Raw genomic sequence first — 24077 nt, forward strand, 5'->3', positions numbered from 1 at the left:
GTAAGAGTACTCCCCGTACAATGAGCGCAGCACAAACAAAAGATTTCGCCGTGTCTCTGTATCCACATCAGCGCCCGGGATCTGTGCTGAAGAGATCTCTGTGGAGGTACACACATCTCACTGACGAGAGCTGTCAGAACGGATGCTACCTGGACAAACAGCGCCTCCTGCTGGTCAGCCTGGTCCTGCTGGCCCTGTGTGGCATGGTGCTGCTTCTGCTGTGGAACTACCAGTGTTTCATTGTTAACCACATGTGCCAGGACCCGGAGCACAGTTCTCAGTATGTGCTGTTTGATATGGATGGTCAGAGGCTTTCTTCATATGGACCAGCCTGAAGCTGTGAGGCTGAATAAAGCCGCTTCCAAAGACTGTTCCAAAGGCCACACAGAGACTGAGGGAGAGAGAAAGGAAATACATATATAAGACAACGTTTATTTCATCCGCAGAGCTATATATCAACTTCTGAGCTATTAACTTTATCTTTAACCTAACATAAAAAGACAAAATACTGCAGTAATGTAAACATGAATCATTAGTAGCACTTGTAGACATACAAATAATATAATTATGTAGAGTAATGTAAATAGTTGTTCAATTCTATCAGTCCTGTTCGATTTTTCATATTGTCTGTGGTTTTAATTTGTGTTTATTTTGTACAATGCAGGCCCTGTTAAAATAAATATTAAAATAAATGTTCTTGGCACAGAAGCACAGTCATTTCTATGATGAATGACTCTGCATCTGCTCATGGTTTCCAATACACTCCATCCCCTGCAGTACAGTATGAGCTCAGTGTGATAACATTCCTTTTACACACCGTTAATGTTTTTGTAATTTGTTTACCATCTTAGTTATACAATTTTATTGCAACATTTAGAGATAAGCCTAGTCTAAAAACATCAAGATCTTTTTCATGGTTGATACAACACAACCTGCCATGCAGCATGTATGTCTGTTTAACACCACACATTTGCATTTCAGACACCAGCTTAACCACAGAATCAAAAAACGGAAAAAACAAAAGCTGTTGTAACACTCCTCAAAGCATGAACTGTATACAATGAATAACTTTCAGTATGAGTGCAAATGACTGTCAGACACTGTGTGTGGAACAACTTACACAAAATGCGTTGTCGTTTTTGTGACAAAAGGTGACAACATAGACTATTGTAAGGCTAACCGTCACACCTCAGTAAATAAAATTTAAAAGTTAAGTTTAACAAGTATGTGTGTGTGTGTGTTCTCTCAAGAAGCGGTCTGTTGGTTTTACAGACTTCAAAACTGCCTAATGTAGAAGTTTGTGTATTTTGTCTTCCAAAGTAAAACTATAATTACCATATTATCAACCACATTAGTAGAGGATTTGCACTTCACGATTTGGTCAGTTACCCAGATGCACGGCCATATTGGTGATACTCGGATGTAAACAGCGTGGATTGCACACTTAATGCACTACTGAATATGTTGTTCTGCTAATTAATGCTGTCTAGACCACAGAAAAAATATCTCTATAAATCATATAGAGAAGGACTTAGTTAACAGGAACGGGTGCAATATTTTGACAAACTAAAGTTAATAGGTGGTAAATATACGTACGAGCAGTATTAATTAAAGAGGTCATCGGATGCAAAGTTCACTTTTTTCATGTTGTTTGAACATTAATGTGTGTTGGCAGTGTATGTACAAATCTACCCTATAATGATAAAAATCCATGCAGTGGTTTTTAATTGATCTGTAAAAAAATATCCCTTTTTCAAATCGAGCCATTCTCAGATGCCTGCCGTCACACCGACAGAGGCCACTCACACGATAGTTGTTTGACATGAGCGTCTTACCTCAGATTAGCTGTCACAGTTCGACCTCCATTGTTTCAATGCTGGAGCAGGGATGGAAGTTAGACAAGAATATCTCTGATTGAGCGACTGAAGTGTTGTGTTGTAATAATGAACAAAGTGGTCGTCATTTACTCCCGACATCTCAGCCACTGAAGATGCAGTGGATTACGTTGTTTGTGAAGGAAATGCATGCACCTCCCGATCTATATAAATGTGTCTATGTTCGCGCAAATCATTCGTGATCCAGCTTCACCTACAGCACAGGTGAGTATAAGTTTTTTTTTATGAATCTCTGCAATCACCTTTCCCAATAACGTGCTTGTTAGCAAGTTTAGTGGTTAAATGTAGCTAAATGCGGCTTAAGTAAACAGGCTCGTCACTCCACAGAGAGAGGAGAGGGGCGGGGCGAGCAGAGCTCATTAACATTTAAAGCAACCTCGACCAGAACAGGATGATTTTTGCAGAGCTGATTTTGGCAAGGTAAAAAGGGTGTTGTTTTACACTACCATTGAGAAATTTTAACCAAAGTATATTATAGACTTTTCATTAATACCCTAAAGAATCATATCAACTTGTGGAAAATGGGCATCCGATGACCCCTTTAAGATATTAGCCTAATATTTCACCTACCTGACTGGTCTATAATACTCCAATTTTTTTCCCAGTCCTGGAAAAACCGAGCGCGTCACGACTGCGTCGCTTCCGTAATGAGCGTAGCTGCCGCGAACTTGAAATAACGAAGTTGAACGTGCAAAAGACGCGATATGTGAACGGCTCTATCACGCGAGCACTAAACAGGGCTGTGGGATCCAGTGTGAAACACTTGAATTCAGTGATGAACACAAATGACTCTGTGATTCAAACTAGTTTAAAGCTGTGTGCGACGAGACAGTCAGAAGACTTTTCAGTCTACACACCGGCATCATTTACCATGGATTTACTGTAGTAACACTCACTGCATCATGGTATTGTGGCAGCAATGTGGGATATTCACATTTACTTTTATTACAGGAATAATGGTATATAATTATAGTATGTATGTATTTGTGATTAAGCTATAGCATGTGTGCATTTATACTGAATGTTTTTAGACTACCGTTTTTCACACAAATAGGCTACCTATAAAATCATGTAGTTATATTTTTACCATGGTATTGAGGTACCATTATGTGTGGTTTTAACTGTGTTTATCATGATTTAAAATGTATGCTTGCTACTATGGGAGACCAATGATTAATTAAAAAAAAATGTGTCAGAATAAATTTAACCATATAAAACTGAGGTTGCTGCAATTTTTACAGATGTTACTGATTGATAATGAACAAAAATTTACCTCTGCATCCTCAACCTACTATCAAATGTGCATTTCTAAGAGACAAAAAAAGTGATATTATTATTATTATTATTATCAAACAACCCAAACCCCGTTTCTTGATTTGAAACAATATAACTCATTAGAACATGCAGAAATTAATTTTTCTATTTAGATATTCATTTTCTTAAAGAAAATTAATGGTCTGGTTTCTACAACTTTTACTTTGGAGCAAAAATCTGACTTTAAACTTGAAAGAAATAGAGATTTTACATTTATCGTGATAATTATCGATATTGACTGATATGAAAAAAATTATTGTGATAATTTTTTTGCCCATATCGCCCAGCCCTAAGTACAGCTCAAAACATGACAATAATTAAGCACTTTCAGCAGCAATAATCAGCAAAATATGCAAGTTTCGTTCATTTAAGTGGCATTGTTTACATTCAGTGCCGACTGTTGACCCGTTGTGAAAACACTCTATATAAACTCTTTAACGAAAACACTCTATAGAGACACTCTAATGAAACCTGCATATTTTGCTGATTATTGCTACTGAAAATGGTCAATTATTGTCATGTTTTGAACTGTACTAATCGGTTGGACCAGGGGAAACATTTGGAGTACTACAGACTGCCAAAAGTTATAACAATTCAAAAAGAAGAGTGCAAAAAACTGAACAAAAGGCATTTGTGGTTAGAACTGAACCAGTATTTCCAGCGCAAGAATCTTGACAACATTCGTTTGTTCTTATCATTTCTGGTTAGGTAGGTGAAATATTAGGTTAACGTCGTAATTAATACCGCTCATATGTAACTTTTTTTCCGACAGGACAGTGGAGATATGACAGGAAGTGAGTGGGAGGGATCGGGAAAGGTCCACGAGGTGAGATTCGATCTCGGGACACCCGAGGTGCAACAGCACCATATGTCATTGCACTGCCCACAAAGCTATCAGCGCCGACCGTATGTATCTTTACTACCTACTAACTTTAGTTCGGCAAAATAATGCACCCTTTCCTGCTTACTATATCCTTCTCTATGATTTAGTAGCTTCCATACGTTTTTTCCCATAGTTTAGACAGCTTAAATTTACAGAACAACGTACTCAGTAGTACATAAACCATGAAATCCACGCTGTTGTTCACATCCGAGTATCGCCAATATGGCATCCAGGTAACTGACCAAATCCTGATGTGCAAACCCTCTATAGATTCAAATGTTCTATTTAATTAATTTATTTATAATATTTATTGCACAAAACAATGATTTGATATGATATTTAAGTACATTTCTTTTTACCTAATGTGTGTTTCCTAACTGTTCTAATTAAGCTTTAATACCATAAAGCCATTATCCCATACAGAGCGATACGCAACTGGGGCATGTTGCCACATGTCCCACAGTTCCACAGTGCCACATGTTCACATGTAAATGTGTGCATGTTGACGATCTAAATATTTTTCCCTGGGCTGTAAAGAAAGCAACCTCAACCTGAGAAATCACTGGAGTGAAGGAGCAACTACCCCCAGTCTTATGTGGTGTATGAAAACAAAAAAAAAGAAAAAAGAAGAACTATTCAGAAGCATATAACAGAACAAATAAACACTCAACAGTCTCGTTACACGTTTGAAACTACTTACAATTAGTTAAGTTGTATATAAAGCATCTGATTTATTGGACAGCACAGTGTAACAGCGACAACCTGTTGCACCACGGACACATGACTAGGAACAATATAGCTAGTGCCATGCCCACTTGTGTTTGCCGGTTTACCGCCTTTACTTAACACGTCACAATAGTACCTGACTTACCAACGAATGTCGTCGCTGTCATTTGTCTTGTGTAGTTCGCGTCGCGTAGATGGTATCCATGGGTAAACAACAGCAATGCCAGATCATTACCGCTACCGCGGCTCTGTTTCTGGCAGTCATTGGCATTCTTCTGCTCGTCGTTCCCACCGAAGACGTCAAAGAGCCGCCAGAGTTTATGGTAATAACATTTTTCTTACTCGTGACGTGCACAGGCTGCAAATTCGAAAGGTGCAAAAGGAACGTTTCACATTCCCGCGACGTTTCACTGAGCACGTTATAAGATCATGAAAACGAATGAGCTGCTTATCTGTAGTATCAAACAGTTCAGGTAGTGCAGATAATAACGATCGCTTCCTCTGCATGTTTCACCTGGTGTGCCTTGCTCACTGAGGTGTGACTTTGTGACGCTCGGAAGGATAGTTTGGACCACCGGAGAAACCATGGGGGATTTTTTCTCAGGTTGAGCCCTTTAAAAGTTTTTGACAGATTCGTGATGGAGCTCAAATTAAAGCTTTTTTTCTCTCAGCCCAGTTGGGTGATTATTATTTTTTTCCTTTAGCAGTAGGCTTTTTAAAGATATACATTTAATTCATTTTCTAAGATATAATTTTAATACTTGCTGCATATCTACAGATTTTCATATCGGAGATTTTTAGGATGAAATTGAGGTTATATAAAGTTATTTACTTAAATTTAAGGAGTACAAAAAATGTTTTAGAAGAGAAAATTGTGTATTTTACTGCTGCAAGATCTACACTATCAGTCAAAAGTTTTTTTTTGTTTGGTTTTTTTTTGTTAGATTTTTAATGTTTTTAAGTCTCTTCTGCTCACCAACCCTGCATTTATTTGATACAAAAACATTTAACACATTTAAAATAACTTTTGCTGTGATCAAAACTACATTTTCAGCATCATTACTCCAGTCTTCCGTGTCACATGATTCTTTAGAAATCATTCTAATATGATTATTTTCTGTTCACGAAACATTTATTATTATTATTATTATTATTATTATTATTTAAAGGAGTTGACTCTATTCTTTGATGAATAGAAATATCCAAAGATCAGCATTTATCTGAAATAAAATCTTTTGTAACATTATACACTATATATCATTCATTTTTTAATTTATTTAGCAAGGATGCTTTCAGTTGATTAAAAGTTTGATAAAGGCATTTATAATGTTACAAACGTTTTCTATTTAAGATAAATGCTGTTCTTCTGAGCTTTCTATTCACATTCTATTCAACATACAATAATAATAATAATAATTTTTTGAGCAGCAAATTTGAGTATTACAATGATTTCTGAAAGATTGTGTGACTGGAGTAATGATGCAAAAAATTTTGCTTTGAAATCACAGGAATAAATTACATTTTTAATTATATTGCAAATAAAGAGCAGTTATTTTAAATAGTAAAAATATTTCATTACTTTGGATCAAATAAATGCAGGCTTGGTGAGCAGAACAGACTTCTTAAAAAAAAATCTTACTTTTCAAAAACTTTTGACTGGTAGTGCATGCTAATTCGATTGGCATGGCAGGCTGGTTTTTGGAACATCATTATCTACATCAGCTCAGAGCTAATGTCCATAAATCATTAACATGGTTCATGTTAGCTCATAATAGAGTGCAATTTAATGAACGTAATCCATCAGGACAGTTTTAAAAGTGTCCCAGTGCTGAAAATAGACCCTCACAAATAATGAAATACATCTTTGCATACTTTTTGTAAATGACCACCCAGTTATCATTTAAAGACAAAAATGAAACTTTTGTGTAGATGATTTGTATTTCGTACAGAAGCTTATGCTTAATAATAGCATTCACAATAGATTTTCCAAATTCTTGCTGAGGTCAGTTAGATATTGAAGTTCATATCTATATAACCTTGTCAAACAAATGATGAAGTGTTCAGAATGACAAAAGCTCTTACGCCAATTATCTTTTTTTATCCAATAGTAAAGGGTGAGCTATATTTCTCCAGCTGTGCTCTCGTTTTGATTTACACAGTCTTAAACACATAAAAGCTTTTGTACATATTGGCTTGATCCCATTGTTTGTATTTCCCAGCCGTTTTGATTCAATGCTTTAATCCCTTTTTCTTCTTAGGAAGATGACAGTGAGTCACTGTGCTTTTGAAAATCTGGGACTATTTTCATATATTATTTGTTACAGTATGTACCTCGTACACACCCATGACTGTTAATTACTTAACAGTCCGTGTCCGTCAGCAGAATTTGAGAGTTCCGTTTAGCTTTAGGGAAACACAACGTAACATAACATAACTTCAGGGAAACGCTAAAACGACAGGTGACTGATGGCACAATCTGAGCAGTCTGAAGTCACATAGAAAGGCAAACCTGAACATGTTTGGAGTCACCTGTTGAGCTCAAAAGAGCTGCTGGACACTGCTATTACCCTAAGCTAAAATGGCTGTATGCAAACTACAGGCAAAGTCTGGAGAGCAAGATATGTAATTGGAAGAGATTATCATGCTTTGCATGAATGAATAAGTTCAGGCAGTGTCTTGCCCAAAATACACAATCCTTTGGGAAGCCTGTAGTGCAGGTGTGTGTGATAAAAGGAAGGGATGAAAACGCGAAAAGTGGCATATGTAAAGTATGCTTGTTATTTCTTGATCTTTCGGATGTTAAGCATTTATTATGATCATTGAGCAAACATTTTACACTACTTCAAAGAAGTGTTTAGTTTAAGTGAATCATATTCATATTTACAAAGGCGGCTACAGAGGTGAGTCATGTTCGCTTGAATAATAATCAGCATTATGAATTAGCATTAACTACATCTAATTTTTTACATCTTTAAATTAATCAGCAATACGTTAGGAAATCATATTCTAACCAAAGAGAGAGTAGGAGATTTTTTTTAAACTATATTTTACACGTGTCATGCAGTTCCCATGGCTACTTCCCAAGTACACACCCTGTTTTTAGCAGGATGAGACCCGAATTACCTGGGGCAGGTTGCACCAGTGCAAGTGTGCAAGTTATGACTTCTAGTTAGTCTCACATAAATCAGTCATAGATTACAATTTGCACACTACTAAATATTGAGTGGTGTATCATTAAACTTAGCTGAGGTGTGCGTATAAACTAAATACAACCAGGAGTAATACAAAATCAATCATCAATAAGCTCATGTCAGACTTAAATCATGTTGTTCAGTCCAGGTTTCAATGCTAAAAATATAAATTAAAATAAATGTCAAATTATTAGATTTGTTGACCATTCAAAAATTGATATTAATGGCAAATCTGAATTTTTCTTATTATTCTCAGTGTTGTGTGTGCAAACTGTGACTTCATGAAAAACGTTGTTTTTCAGTATTTTTGTTGAATAGAAAGTTCAAAAGAACAGCATTTATTTGAAATGGATAAAACAAAGTACCCTTAAATGTTTTATTGTCACTTTTACATTTAATATGTCCTTTTTTGCTGAATGAAAGCGTTTGCATAAAAGTAAACTCAAGGTATGATTTTGGCAGTGTGCCTATGTATGCTTGTCTTTCCTGAGAACTAAATTCGTGTCACCACAGGTGTTTTTAGTCTTTGCCAATATTTTTTATTATTATTTATTTTTTTTTTTTTCTGTTGTGTTTGTTCTCAGTATGGAATAGTCCTGGATGCTGGATCTTCTCATACGGCAATGTTCATCTATAAATGGCCAGCAGACAAGCAGAACGGCACCGGGATAGTCAGTCAACACAGCGAGTGTGAAGCAGAGGGTGAGTATTCAGTGATAAATGGCTTGGGACGTTGCTCATTTGAAAGTCCCTTTGGATAAAAACGGCTGTTGTAAGACCATGTAAATGGCAGTAGATAAGAGTGAAAGAAAAAGAACAGCACAAGAGGGATGTGAGACTGCTAATACCTTGTGTAATACTGTACTTAAAATATATGGTTTTGTCTTCATTTTATTCATTTTTTGGAAACGATTTACTCAAAATGTATCACACTTCTCAAAAGTCACTCACAAGACATTACAAAATCCAAATGTTTTACTTCATTTGCACTGTAGCTCATTTGGACTGAGACATGACATTCAAGTAGTGCTGAATTGCAACACATTGTTGCCCACTTCCTTTTTTGTGATGGTGTCTGAAGTTTGCCCTTTAACAATTTCATCACTTTCTCAGTCCTCCACTCTTCTTTAAGGATCTGACAGTCACAGAATTGGGATGTTAAACTCTTAGTACCCCTCAGATATTGCTGAGTGGCAGTGTTCTGCGGAAACATCTGGAAAAGTCACCCAAAAAAGTCTGGTTGCATTTATGGTAGTTCAGTGTCTGTGTCATCTCAGGCAGTAAAATAGGAACTGACAGTTCATGCCCATGTATGCCCACGCAAAGTTCATAAGATATTACATGGAATTCTATGATTCGTTCTGATGACTAGACTTCTCTCTTCCTCTCTCACTTTCTCTAATCAGGAGGTGGGATCTCCAGTTATGCTGGTAACACAGGAGGAGCAGCCCGTAGTCTTGAGAAATGCATGGATAAAGCCATGCAGGAGATCCCAAAGTCAAGACACAAACTCACTCCTTTGTATCTTGGAGCCACAGCGGGCATGAGACTACTTAAGTGAGTCAGCAACCTCACCGCTTTGTGACGAAGCTGTTTTTATAACCACTGATGACAAATTTATCATTATAGAGAGTTTACACTTATGTCACGGTTTGAGTCAGTTACCCACATGCACTGCCATATTGGAGATACTTGGTTGTAAACAACAGCACTAATTGCACGGTTAATGTACTACTGAATACGTTGTTCTAATTTATGCTGTCTAAACCATGGAAAAAAGTGTGGAAGCTAATAAATCATATAGAGAATGACTTAGTAAGCAAGAAAAGGCACAATATTTTGTCAAACTTAAGTTAATAGGTGGTAAGATGCATGCGAGCAGTATTAATTAACATATTAGCCTAATATTTCACTGACCTGACCGAAATGATAAGAACTGTTGTCAAGATTCTTGCCCTGGAGATCCTGGTTTAGTTTGGCCAACCACAAACACCTTCTTTCCTCAGTCTTTTGCACTCTTCTCCCTGATTTGTTGTAACTTTTGGCAGTCTACAGTACTCCCCCTGGTGAAAAAACCAGCATATGCTGGTAGACGTGTTTTGATGCTGGGATGCTGGTTAGGTATGTTTTGATGCTAGTTTAAGCTGGTCCTTTGCAATATATAACTTGCAATATACACTGTTTGTAGGGGTGCAACGATAAATCCATTTGTGGATCGATTCTGTGAATTATTATTATTATTATTATTATTATTATTATTATATTTTATTTTTTATTTTTTATTTTTTCCAGAATCCATTGCAATTCTCTCTGGAATCGATTCTGACAGCAGATGGTGCCTAGGCTAGTTTTTAACCACTTGTGCATTGAACAGAGTAATGCAAGTGGTTAAATGTACTCGCACCTCGGCTTTTATGACGCAAGATTAATGTAAACACAGTCCATTGAACACTCCTGTAATTCAAGTCGCACACGTGTGTAAGGACGTGGAAGTAAGTGGAGCACAGCTGTTTAAAGCAGGCAGTGTCATCTGCTGTTAAAAACGAAGCTTAGAATCGATTCAAGAGAGAATCGCGATGCATTTGGAAAATCGCAGTATCAATCCACGGGTCAGTAAAAAAAAATTCAAAACACATTAATACTTTATAATGTTACAAATTTTTTCTAGTTCACATAAATGCTGATCTTTGGAACTTTTTACTCATCAAAGAATCGTGAAAAATAAGTATGGCGTGATTGTATTAAAATTGGAAAATGCATTTGGGTCATTTCATCTAGTATTTCTAAACCCGAAGAGTCAGATGAGGTTTTGAAGGAAGTGGCAGACAAGCTGAAGACGTACCCATTCAGTTTCAAAGGGGCCACCATCTTAAGTGGACAAGAGGAGGGAGCGTATGGATGGGTCACAGTCAACTACCTGCTTGAGAATTACATTAAGGTATATTGTTATCCATACTGTATATTTCACAGCTGAGTGACCTTTATAAAATTCTGTTACCATAACCCTATTTTTCTTTCCGCTCATTTCTCTAGTATGGCTTTGTGGGTCAGTGGCTGTCTCCAGGCAGAGACACGGTTGGCGCTCTAGACTTTGGTGGAGCTTCTACTCAGATAACCTTTGAAACTAAACAGACGGTGGAGAACAAGGACAATCTGATGAAACTGCGGCTGTATGGACGAGACTATAAGATTTACACTCAGAGCTTTCTGTGTTATGGGAGAGACCAGGTGTTACTGAGACTGCTTGCACTTCTGATTACAGTTAAGTGCAAACCTATAGACTGGTTATTCAAATGATCATCAGACATGCTGATGATTTGGTGGTTTTTATAGTATAACGTCTGATGTTTTCTCTTTCTTTTTGTGTCTTATAGACTCAGGGTTCAGACCATTCCATAGTTCACCCCTGCTATCCTGCAGGTTACAGTGCCTCCATAAAACTGAGCAGTGTGTTTGATACTCCATGCAATAAAAGACAAACTCCTTATAAACCTGATGACGACCTGCAAATCAAAGGCACTGGAAACTACGATCAATGCCTGGGAAATGTTTCTCGTCTCTTCTCTTTTGACAGTTGCTCTTATTCCAGATGCTCCTTTGATGGGGTCTTCCAGCCCAACGTTACTGGAAACTTTATGGTACGATTTTGTGATTCAATTTGAAACATTTATATATTATCATGCAATTTGTTCCTTCACTAGTGGGGGATGGTTATGTTAACATGTAAGCAGTTATTAAATGAGACAGCTCAAAGTATTAAAATAATCATAAACTCATTTCTAGGCACTCAGTGTCATGATTGCATGCGTCATTATTATGATTATGCAATCCCTCTCTTTGCATCACCATCTTTCTTTCTCTGGCACAGGCATTTTCTGCATTCTTCTACACCCATTCCTTTCTTCAGGAGGCAACAGGCATCCGCATCACGTCCCCAGAACATTTAGAGGACGCTGCCCGTGCTGTCTGCAACATGAGCTTTCAGGAGGTACCGCCCTGCTGAGCTAATTTTGAGGCCTGCTATTTTGAGATGACTTTCCCCATATCTCAGCAATCGACCAATGATTGAGAGTCTCAGGTTCTCAGATTAAGAGAACTTGTTTTATCTTGTACGAAGACAACAGTTGACCTATTTATTTAGTCTAATTTCATTAAATGACTTTCACATATTTTCCCAGGAAAGGAAATTTCTTTAAAAAAAATTATACATATGTATAAAAAACCCTCTTAACCTTTTCCACTCAATTTTCTCTCTTACTCTCTTTTGACCATAGATTTCAAATAAGTTTCAGAATCAGGAAAGCCGTCTGAAGGACTATTGCGCAGTGTCGGCCTTTGTGAAAGTGCTCCTGGTCAGTGGATATGGCTTTGATTACTTCTCTTTCCCGCACGTCTTCTTCCAGAAGAAGGTAGCTAGACCTATTTGCAAAAACACTCTATTTACCTCCTTAATACACAACATTTCCTTTTTTTGATATCACCACGCCCTCTTATTTTAACCCCTTCCCTTCAAACATCTGTCATACAGAGAGCACTATAGTACTCAAGTACTATATTTAATTTATTATTTTGGATTTTAAAAGGATATTCATCACGTTACAGAAGTAAAATAGATTGTAATTGCTTTTTGTGTTGATTTAAAGGCATAGTTCACACAAAAAGTGAAATTTGCTGAACATTTACTAACCCTCAGGCCATCCTAAAAAAAAATTTTTTCTGCATCAGAACGGATTTTGAGAAATTTAGCATTACATCACTTGCTCACCAATAGATTCTTAGCAGTGATGAATGGGTGCCGTCAATATGAGAGTTCAAACAGCTGATAAAATGCTTCACTGGATGTTAATTGATACACTGGAGTCGGGTGGATTGCTTGTGGATTATTGTGATGCTTTTATCAGCTGTTTGGTCTCTCATTCTGATGGCACCCATTAACTGCAGAGGATCCTTGATTGGTGAGCAAGTGAGATAATGCTAAATTTCTCCATTTGTTCTAAAACAAACTCGTCTACAAATGTCAAAACTTTACATACAGAATCTGCAAAATGTCAATTATTTTACCAAAATAAGAGGAATCATACAAAATGACCTGAAGAAGATATAAAAGACGTTTACATATAGTCCACAAGAGGAAAATATTTGTTGAATTTATAAAAATGACCGTGTAAAATATCTCACTCAGGTCAGTACTACACAGAAAATAGCATGCATTTTGTATGATACCTCTCATTTTGGTAAAATAGTTAACATTTAACAGAGTCTGCAAGGTGTATGTAAACTTTTGACCTCAACTGTACATCCTGAATGGCCTGAGGGTGAGCAGTATATTCAGTACATTTTTATTTTTGGCTGAACAACTCCCTAAAGCTTAATGAATAAAAGGACCTATCTCGGTCAAGAAAATGTCAACATGTTGCTTTTGGTTTGCAGGCGGGAGGTACGTCTGTCGGCTGGTCCCTTGGCTACATGCTAAGCCTAAGTAACCTGCTGCCAGCTGAAAATGTTTTACTGAGGAAATCACTTCGCTCAAGTGCTTGGACTGCTCTGATTGTCCTCTTCAGCTTCCTTCTTATTATATCGCTGTATTTTTTGTTGCGAGCCATCTGTAAGAAAGACACTGATAATGTCGTTTAATAATGAACGCGTTATATTGCTCCCTATGTACACTGTTATGCACTGCCCTTAGTGAGGAGACTTCTGTTTACAGTACACTGAAAACAACAAGGATGCACAAAAGACTTTTTGTATCACATTTCATTAAACCTGTCTCATTTCAATAATTTCTTATCAAGCACATTTTATATAAATGATCATTTTAGAAGAGATGGTGCAACAGGAAACATTTTAGTAGTGCTACGTGAGATTCATCAAGGATTCATCATGTCAAGATGTCTGTCTTTTCGTAATGTTGAATGCTTGTTTGTATGCTGTGTTCTGTGCCTTAATAGCATATCATGTATGCTTGTTTTAAAACTTTTTTTTCTAGATTTATTTGTGTGCTATGCTATGCTCCATAAAACAAAGTCAAACGCATTATAGACATTGAAAATGCATTGAAAATATAGCTATGCAAAAAGAAGAATGTATTTGATTTTGAAATGTATTCCTGCTGAATCAGGAAAGCTTTTGTGATATTAAATAAGTTAAAGTGTTTACTAATTTTTCTGTTTAGTAGATATAATAAAACACTGAATGTTACCGACTACCAGACTGCCATTGAAGTCTGATGTGACTGAAGACTATTGACGGTTTAAGAAAATTAGCCCTTGGTCATGTCTTGCCTAAATTCGTGATTTTAGAAATGTCAACACAGTTCAGAATCAGCTCACATTTACATGTATTTATGTTTTCTCCCACACTTTTTAATCAATAGCTGTTCTTCAATGTGATCCTCCATTTTAAATCATTCCCACGATCCCAGTAAATACTGTATAATGAAATATAACAAAACAATTAATAATTATGAATTTTAGATAGTAGAGATGAAGATCCTCAGGGAAATGGTGACAAAACACACAAATCTGTCACAACACCCAAGACATTCTTTGTTTATCAAGTTAATCACCCATATACTTACCTGTTAGAGTAGTGTGAAAACCCACTGGCCCAATGATAGAATCTTTTAGAGTGGCAGAATGTGTTTTCTGTGTAAAGAAATCACTGAGCATGTTCAATTAAATTTATATGTATAATGCTTTTCCAGATGCATATTGTTTCTGTGGTTCCCGATTAAAGAAGAAGTCCACTTCCAGAACAACAATTCACAAATAATTTACTCACCCGCTTGTCATCCAAGATCTTCATGTCTTTCTGTCTTCAGTCGTAAAGAAATTATGGTTTTTGAGGAAAGCATTTCAGGAATTTTCTTCATATAAGGGACTTTAATTGTGCCCCTGATTTTGAACTTCCAAAATGTACTTTAAATGCAGCTTCAAAGGGCTCAAAACGATCCCAGCCGGTGAAGAAGGGTCTTATCGAGCGAAACGATCGGTCATTTTTTTTTTCGAAAAATAAAAATTTGTATACTTTTTAAGCACAAAAGCTCCGGTAGCACAGGCTCTGGGATGCACGTCCATGGGTCGTTCTACAACGATTCGTTCATTTTGAACGAATCTTTAATGTGACTCGCGAAGAACGAGTCGTCTCGGGGAGTGATTCATTCAGTCGCCCATGTGCAACATCCTATTTTGTTCAGTACTGGAATTAGGTCACCTGTTTCGAGTCTTCGGGTTCTTCGAGTCGTTCGTTCATCTTATGGGGCTGTCACGTGATGCTGATTTTGCTAAAATGAAAGAAATGACTCGAAAAAAGATTCGTTCATTTTGCTGAATGAGACTCAAAGGTCCGAGTCGGTAAAATGATCCGAACGTCCCATCACTACTACGAATCACGACTAAGTTCATCGTCTGTGTACTCCGGCTAAAAAAGGTAGAGTATGGCGAAAAACTCCGTCTTATTTTCTCCTACAACTTCAGAATCGTCCGACACGCTGTACCTGTTTGTAAAACAAACAACATGATTCAATTAGCATCGTGAACTCGCATACCAGAACCTGTGCTAGACGACCTTTTGTGCTTAAAAAGTATACACATTTTTATTTTCCGAAAAAAATGACAGATGGTTTCGCTAGATAAGGCCCTTCTTCCTGGGCTGGGATCATTTAGAGCCTTTTGAAGCTGCATTTAAACTCATTTTGGAAGTTCAAAATCGGGGGCACAATTGAAGTCCATTATATGAAGAAAAATCCTGAAATGCTTTCCTCAAAAACCATAATTTCTTTACGACTGAAGACAGAAAGACATGGACATCTTGGATGACAAGGGGGTGAGTAAATTATTTTTGAATAGACTTCTCCTAATAATGATAGACAACACATAATTTTGTTTGCTCTAATGCCAAAAAGAACCTTCCCGGAACGTTCCCTGTAGGTTATTTTCAGATTGCATTTTTACAACCTACAGGGAATGTTCCCAGAACGTTCCCTGTAGGTTATTTTTAGTTGTCATATCAGTGTAAACTAATAAAAACTTGGCAGATCTTTCTGATCATTCTAATGTTAAAATGTATTCTTTTTCATCATAAACAAACTATTTTTTTGCAGAATTTCATGTCTGAAATAAGCGTTTAATAAAGTGTAGACATCAAAGTGGTCAAATCGAATTATAATTATAATATAATTCCAATTAAGCCAAGGTTAAGCGTAGTCATAAAATCATATCATTAACACTGGGTTTGTTTGTATATTTCTTTTCTGCGCGCCTCTGATCTGCACGCGCTTCTCTAGCACGCGCTCAATCCTGCCTTCCACAGAAAGCCGCGCACCCGCGTAATTTAAAAATTAACGGTCATTTCGTTTTACTGACTGACTAACATTCGTTGATTGATCGCTTTAATGAATAATTACTTATAATTTATATATATATATATATACGAGAGTAAATATTGTGATTTCAGGGAAATTTGACACGTCCAATTGAAGAGAACGTGATGTTAACGGAGAAGTTTTTGTGTACTGACCAAAAGAGAGAAGCACATCGTCGTTAATTCAGTGGTAAGAAACGAATGTAATATTATTCTAAGTAAAGTCAAATAAATGTTATTCGTTTTCAATGTCTGTAAAAATAAAATTCACATTTTTAAAATCCAATATTTTGTTGAAGTCAGTGTTATTTGGTGCTTTAATAAACAAAATCTGGGTTATGGTACTTCTAATCTTATATATTAACGAATAAAACAAATCTAGGATATTAAAGTATAATTTAATGTCATTTTATGGTGGCTAAATGTGCTCTAAATATCTGTAAGGATTAAACAATAGTTTAAAACAAGACATGGTTTGTAGTAGTGATTATTGAGGTCCACATCCGTCCGTCTTCCATGCTGCTTACTACGGGACGCGGGAGTGCTGACATACGGCAGCGGTATCGGAGTGAAGAGGTTAGGAGAACGTTCTGGGAACCTTCAGAGAACTTTCAGGGAACCTTCTAGGAACATAAATAGAACGTTCCCTATTGGTTAGCCAGGAAAGTTTTCTTAACGTAAATAGAACGTTCCCTGCAGGTTAGGGGAATGTTCTAGGAACCTACAGGGAACATTCTGGGAACGTTCTCAGAACGTTGCGGGAACGTTCCCGGAACGTTCCCGATAGGTTCCCAGAACGTTCCCCTAACCTGCAGGGAACGTTCTATTTACGTTAAGAAAACTTTCCTGGCTAACCAATAGGGAACATTCTTGGTAACGTTCTGGGAACCAAAACCTAACGTTCCCAGAACGTTCTGGGAACCAAAAATTGTTAGCTGGGTATAGTCTAGTCTGTTTGCATGCCTGAGAAGTTTTGTGTCTCTGTACTTCATCGTCTCTGACATACAGACCTTTTTAGGGTACAAAAATAGTGACGTTTCTTTTGTTGGACCTTATAAGTTTACTTTTACTTTTGTATTTATATCTTTTTCCAGCACTGCACGACATACAACCAGTGTGCTGTGTTAAAAGCTCTGACTGTTGTTGAACATCAGCACACAAGCTGCAATCAAAAATATTCAGTATAAAGTCAGCAATAAAAAGATATTTACACTTTAACAGTCGGACGTTTCATATACATTTGAAAATAACTTTAGTTCTCCATACAGATGATATGGGTTTGCATGACAGAGCAGGTCTGACAGGTTGGTTTACTTTAGTGTTAACGTGTCAAAGTCAGTAGGTTCTACAACACCCTGGCCACAGTCGAGTGTTGTCGATCAGCAAATGTCGCTGTTTTTTTGTTTACAGTAACGTTAGATTACAATGCAACTGCAAGTATGTACCGCAGTTGCAGCTGTATTTATTTCATTTATAGGCATCCTTTTGCTCATCATCAACACTGAAGACGTCAAAGGACCAGCACAGCTCATGGTAATGACACTTTTGTTGTTCGTAAGTGAAACAGGCTACAAATCTGATGAAGACTACACAAGACTGTCCAGACGGAGAACTTTAGATTAGATTTGATTGTAGAAAAAAAAAATCTTTATCTGTCGAGAGGAATTTGAATCTCTTTTTGGCATGTGGCAGGCAGCCATGAAATCTCAGCTGCCAAGTCCCAACTTTAATGACAGTCCAACTGGCTGCTTTTGAATCATGACTGCTGTTGCTTCTGCCATGACTAGTTAAGAAACATTAAACAGATTATTGTGAAGCTCTTATTAATATAATGATAATCATTTATTTGAAAGAACAGTTGACTTAAACAGCCTTTTTTAAATTTGTTATAACAAATACATGCAAAAAGTCAAATACGAGTGCCTTCACTAATTAAACAATAAAGACAAGTCGTTGATTTTGGCTTCTGTTGTGTTTGTTCTCAGTATGGAATAGTCCTGGATGCTGGATCCTCTCATACTTCTATGTTCATCTACAAATGGCCAGCAGACAAGCAGAATGGTACTGGCATAGTCAGTCAACACAGCGAGTGTCATGTGAAGGGTGAGTAGATAGCAGTGTTGGGGAGTAACTAGTTACATGTAACGGAATTACGTAATTTAATTACAAAATAAATGTAATTGTAATTAGTCACAGTTACTGAGAAAAAATGTGTAATTAAATTACAGTTACTTTTGAAAAATGCCAGTGATTACAAAGGGGATTACATCTGAATTTTTTCACACACCCACCCCTACTTGAGTTAATTGACTTCTTTTATATTGTATTGACTGCTCTAAAATGAGACACCAATGTTTCAGGAGTTTAGGACACAGAATAGGACACATGCTTATTCGATAACTGATTTATTTCCTATTTGGGTTTATGCATAAACTTTATTTTTTAAGATCGTTAGGGATTGTTAGATGCTAGTGTTTTCTGTAATAACTATGCAAACATTTGATTTCAAGCCCAGTATCATAGCTATTAAACTATTTCTTGTTATGATGTTATTTATGTTATGATCTTGTTATGACATATAGCGCAACTGCGCACACGGTGACCCGAGTTCGATTCCCGTCTCGAGGTGCTTTGCCGATCCCGCTCCCCTCTCTCCTCCCAGATCTTTCCTGTCATCTCTCTACTGTCCTATCACATAAAAAGTCCAGAAAAAAAAAAAGTCTTTTTGTGGTGGCTGTGCTTTAAATTAAATCATTACACGGCTCTGTGGAATGCTTGATTCTGATTGGTCAGTCATGACATTCCAAGGTATGTTATTCCCCAATAACAACTGGTAGGAGCTAATAACACAGACTCATTCGGGGCAACTTAAGTCAGTGCTATATGTTTGATAATTTTTCTTGGCGGAAGCTTTGTGTTTGCTTAGCTAATAAAATATTAAAGCTTAATTCAATATTATGTGGACAGTTTCTTAATTCTGTCATCCTGGTATCGTGGACTCACTCTATTGTTTCATACAAACGCAGCTGCTGCCTTTTTTTTTTTTTTTTTTGTACACTGTAATGGATTATAAGATAACTAACAAACTAGTACTACTTCCTTAATTATTTATGTGGTGAAATGTTGTGTAAGAAAAGTGGTATTACTGCACTGTATCCCTAAAATGTCTAGTTTGAACTTGCCGTTTGCTAGCAACTGATTTCTTCATGGAAGCTTTGCGTTCAAATATTTCAACTCAGATCAGTGTTTCGTGTCTAATTATTTTGACACGAAACATCTAAATAATCTATCAAGCGGTTGTGTAATAAGTTGGATGCTACTGTAAGGTTAACTCTGCCTGGTTTAAATGTTTCAAAATGATTAAAATATTAGAAATTTAGAAAAGTAATCAAAAAGTAATTAAAAGTAATAAGTTACATTACTTTTATAAAGTAATTGAAAAGTTACACTACTTATTAAATTTTAGATCAAGTAACTTGTAATCTGTAACCTATTACATTTCCAAAGTAACCTTCCCAACACTGGTAGATAGTATAGTGTGATCTCTATAATATCTGTGTGTATAACACTATATGATTCAGAAGTTAATTTTCATTTAAATCCTTTTTAGGGCAAACTGACTCACGTCCTGGCATGAGTTTCAGGCAAACATTCAAAAGGCAAAATTCAAAGAATAAATTCAGACGTTTTACTTAATATAATTTCTTGCCCAATACTGAATTTGTTCTTGCCTTTTATCTCGCTGTTATGATTCTGTTATTATCATTTGGACTTTGCTTCAGGTTAACACATCTGCATAAATGTAAATGAGATGTTAGACAACGCCTTTTAATAATATACCAGTCTGCATTGTGTCCTTGTCCCATATTCTCTGTTTCCACTGATTGTCTAACACCAAACTATTGTTTAAGTATGTATGCATGTATTTATTTATTTATTTATTTTAAATTCTCTGTCATTTTCAGGAGGTGGGATCTCCAGTTACGCTGGTAACAAAGGAGGAGCAGCCCGTAGTCTTGAGGAATGCATGGAAAAAGCCATCCAGGAGATCCCAAAATCTAGACACAAACTGACCCCTTTGTATCTTGGAGCCACAGGGGGCATGAGACTACTAAAGTGAGTCTGAAAGGTGCTCAAATGATGAATATACACTAATTTTAGATTTTTATATTTATTATATATATTAGATTTTACACTACCAGTCAAAAGTTTTACAAACATTAAAGATTTTTAATGTTTTTTAAAGAAGTCTTCTCTGCTCACCAAGCCTGCATTTATTTGACCCAAAGTATAGCAAAACAGCAAAATTTTGAAATATTTTTAATATTTATTTTTATTATTTACTATTGTACTATTTTTATATATTTTAAAATGTAGTTTATTCAAATCTAAATTTTCAGTATCATTACTCCAGTCTTTAGTATAACAGGATCCTTCAGAAATCATTCTAATATGCTGATTTGCTGTTCAAGAAACATTTTTATTATTATTATCAATAATTAAAACAGCTGAGTAAATTTTTTCAGGATTCTTTGATGAATAGAAAGATCCAAAGATCAGCATTTATCTGAAATATATAGCTTTTGTAACATTATACACTATACCATTCAAAAGCTTCATTCAGTAGTCAGTATCATTTTTTAATACTTTTAATTTTTTAATACTTTTATTTAGCAAGGATGCTTTAAATTGATTAAAAGTGATGATAAAGTCATTTATAATGTTACAAAAGATTTCTATTTCAGATAAATGCTGTTCTTCTGAACTTTCTATTTATCAAAGAAACCTGAAAAAATTCTACTCAGCTGTTTTTAACATAATAATAATAATGTTAATGCTTTTTGAGCAAATCAGAATATTAGAATGATTTCTAAAGGATCATGCGATTGGAGTAATGATGTTAAAAAATCACAGGAATAAATTACATTTTAAAATATTTCAAAATTGGACTGTTTTTGCTGTACTTTGTATGAAATAAATGCAGGCTTGGTGAGCAGAGGCTTCTTTAAAAAACATAAAAAGTCTTACTGTTCAAAAACTTTTGACTGGTAGTGTATATTTATAACTTTTTTCAGTGTCTGCTGTTACAACAACAATAAACTGGAGGAGACTGTACAGAACAGAATGGAATGCTACACAAACACAGATATGTAACAAATATATGTTTTTGTCATTTAATGCAGTATTTCTAAACCCAAAGAGTCAGATGAGGTTTTGAAGGAAGTGGCAGATAAACTGAAGACGTACCCATTCAGCTTCAAAGGGGCCACCATCTTAAGTGGACAAGAGGAGGGAGCTTATGGGTGGGTCACAGTCAACTACCTGCTTGAGAAGTTTATTAAGGTAAGGGCTGAAGTTTTTGATATACAAAAATAAACATTTCAGATATAGATAATGGCTCTTGATTTTATGTATACCCTCTGTCTTTCTTATCCTTTATTTCTCTAGTATAGTTTTGTGGGTCAATGGCTGTCCCCAGGCAAAGACACGGCTGGTGCGCTAGACCTGGGTGGAGCTTCTACTCAGATAACCTTTGAAACTGCACCAACGGTGGGGAACAAGGACAGTCTGATGAAACTGCGGCTGTATGGACGAGACTATCAGATTTACACTCAGAGCTTTCTGTGTTTTGGGAGACAGCAGGTGTTACTGAGACTGCTGGCACTTCTGATGACGGTTAAGTGCAAAGATTTATCAGACATGCTGTACTAATCTGATGGTATTTAAAGTATAATATCTGATGTTTTCTCTTTCTTCATGTGTCATAGACTCAGGGTTCGGACCGCTCCATAGTTCACCCCTGCTATCCTGCAGATTACAGTGACTCCATAAAGTTGAGCAGTGTGTTTGATACTCCATGCAATAAAAGACAAACTCCTTATAAACCTGATGATAACCTGCAAATCAAAGGCACTGGAAACTACAATCAGTGCCTGGGAAATATTTCTCGTCTCTTCTCTTTTGACAACTGTTCTTATTCCAGATGCTCCTTTGATGGAGTGTTCCAGCCCAGTGTTACCGGAAACTTTATGGTATAGATGTTTTTAGAGTGTTTAAACATTTTCATGCATTCAGTTGCACTGTATTTTAAATATTGTCATAATATTGTCATAACCCCATATATCCCTTTAATGTGTTTGTTGTGATAATCTTATCAACTAACCACTTTATACATGTCATTAATATGATAAGGCCTACTGTAGCTAATTTCTCTCTTTATTTGGCACAGGCGTTTTCCGCATTTTTCTACACTCATTCATTCCTTCAGAAAGCTGCAGGCATCACTATCACGTCTCCAGCAGATTTAGAGGACGCTGTCCGTGTCGTCTGCAACATGAGCTTTCAGGAGGTAAATCTAATTTTTCATTAAACTTAAATGTGATTCAATTTTAAACATTTCCCCAGGCAATATCTCTTCTAACTCCCTCTCTCTCAGATGCAAAATAAATTTCCAGATGAGGGGGACCATCTGAGGGATTACTGTGCAGATTCCATTCTTCTGCAGGTGCTCCTGATCAAGGGATACGGCTTCAGTGATCTCTCCTTCCCACACATCTCCTTTCAGGAGAAAGTAAGCCCTCAGGAAGACAGATTTTAAGCTACAGTTATCATATCCTGTCAAGCCGATGTTAACTTGTTACCTTGGTTTGCAGGCTGAAGACAATTCTGTGGGCTGGTCCCTTGGCTACATGCTACGTTTAAGCAACTTGCTGCCTGCTGAAAATGTGCTTGTGAGGAAAACACTGCGTCCGGATGCCTGGCGTGCTGCCGTCTTCCTCTTTTCAGGCTTTCTTATTGTGTCTGTATTTTTTCTGCTGCGAAACTACCAAAAGAATGCCACTAAATTATGTTTTTGATCATTATGCACTAAAGAGTTTATCCCTGCTTGAAAAAAACGATAGAAACCATCACAGAAATTCGAATGGTTTCCACTACAAAAACCATTACAAACTTTTACCATTAAAACCATTAAAAATGGTTTGATGTAGTGTGTTTTGGGACATATTCCATTATAATTTAGTGGTTTTAACAAACCACCAATAGAAGGCAACCAAATATTAGTAGAGACAAATAGGCACCATTACAGTTTCAAATAAAACCAGTACAATTCCCATTATAACTAGTAAAACCATTACAAATTCAGTGATGGTTTTTGTTCTTTTCAGCAGGGATATGAAAAAGTAATCTTTTGTATTGAATTAAAAAAAAAAAGTCATATTGTTCATGTATCTTTTAATGTAATTTGCTCTAAAATTGATGTGGAATTCATGAAGATATATGTTAAGTATTAAATTTACTTTAATTACACTGTTTCATTTATTCATTTAACACTGTGTGATTTTGTAAAGACAGGTTATAAAAATAGAACAGGTGCACTAACATTTCAGAAATCCTATCTGGTCTTTAAACTCTTGCTTAACTTCTACTTCTTAATAGAAATTTAAAACCAGGAAATATTTCTTTTTTTAGCCATTCACTGTTGCATAAACCTCTTAGTTTCTGATCCTCAACCAGCTGAACAGAGGAGCCTGTTGTGTGGGGGCCTGCAGATCATGACCTCTTTGTACTACGCACAATCCTTGTAAATTTTAATTTCATATTTTGTTTTATTTTGTCCTAAGGTCAGAATTTTTAATAAACTCTGGATTAGAGTTAACCAAATTAATTAAATTAGTGCTGTCAAATGATTAATCAGATTAATTACAT

The 24077-nt window shown here is 36.2% G+C and overlaps 1 protein-coding gene across 3 annotated transcripts; it reads left to right on the forward strand.

Moving 5' to 3' along the window:
- The first annotated feature begins 4803 nt into the window (after nt 1-4803).
- On the forward strand, nt 4804-23617 carry LOC127164913 (ectonucleoside triphosphate diphosphohydrolase 2). Of its 3 annotated transcripts, none has more exons than XM_051109076.1 (9): nt 4804-5141; nt 18356-18473; nt 20336-20486; nt 21554-21713; nt 21819-22046; nt 22139-22402; nt 22600-22719; nt 22807-22941; nt 23024-23615. In XM_051109076.1, the coding sequence occupies exons 1-9, from the start codon at nt 5013-5015 to the stop codon at nt 23225-23227; spliced, it is 1509 nt and encodes a 502-aa protein (XP_050965033.1). In that variant the 5' UTR covers nt 4804-5012; the 3' UTR covers nt 23228-23615. The 3 variants fall into 3 exon arrangements, with proteins under 3 accessions (XP_050965033.1, XP_050965032.1, XP_050965034.1); XM_051109075.1 differs by lacking the exons at nt 18356-18473; nt 20336-20486; nt 21554-21713; ... (3 more) ...; nt 22807-22941; nt 23024-23615 and adding exons at nt 8594-8711; nt 9416-9566; nt 10788-10947; ... (3 more) ...; nt 12284-12418; nt 13440-14162 and having other exon boundaries at nt 4909-5141; XM_051109077.1 differs by lacking the exon at nt 4804-5141 and adding an exon at nt 17715-17903 and having other exon boundaries at nt 23024-23617.
- Nucleotides 23618-24077: the final 460 nt, after the last annotated feature.

The sequence above is a fragment of the Labeo rohita genome, chromosome 5 (genome assembly GCF_022985175.1).
Source record: "Labeo rohita strain BAU-BD-2019 chromosome 5, IGBB_LRoh.1.0, whole genome shotgun sequence".
NCBI lineage: Eukaryota > Metazoa > Chordata > Actinopteri > Cypriniformes > Cyprinidae > Labeo > Labeo rohita.

Coding starts and splice junctions, on each gene's coding strand:
- LOC127164913 (XM_051109076.1), top strand. CDS start 5,013: ATGGTATCCATGGGTAAACAACAGCAATGCCAGATCATTACCGCTACC. Junction 20,487..21,553: donor GGGGGCATGAGACTACTAAA/GTGAGTCTGAAA, acceptor CATTTAATGCAG/TATTTCTAAACCCAAAGAGT. Junction 22,047..22,138: donor TGCTGGCACTTCTGATGACG/GTTAAGTGCAAA, acceptor CATGTGTCATAG/ACTCAGGGTTCGGACCGCTC.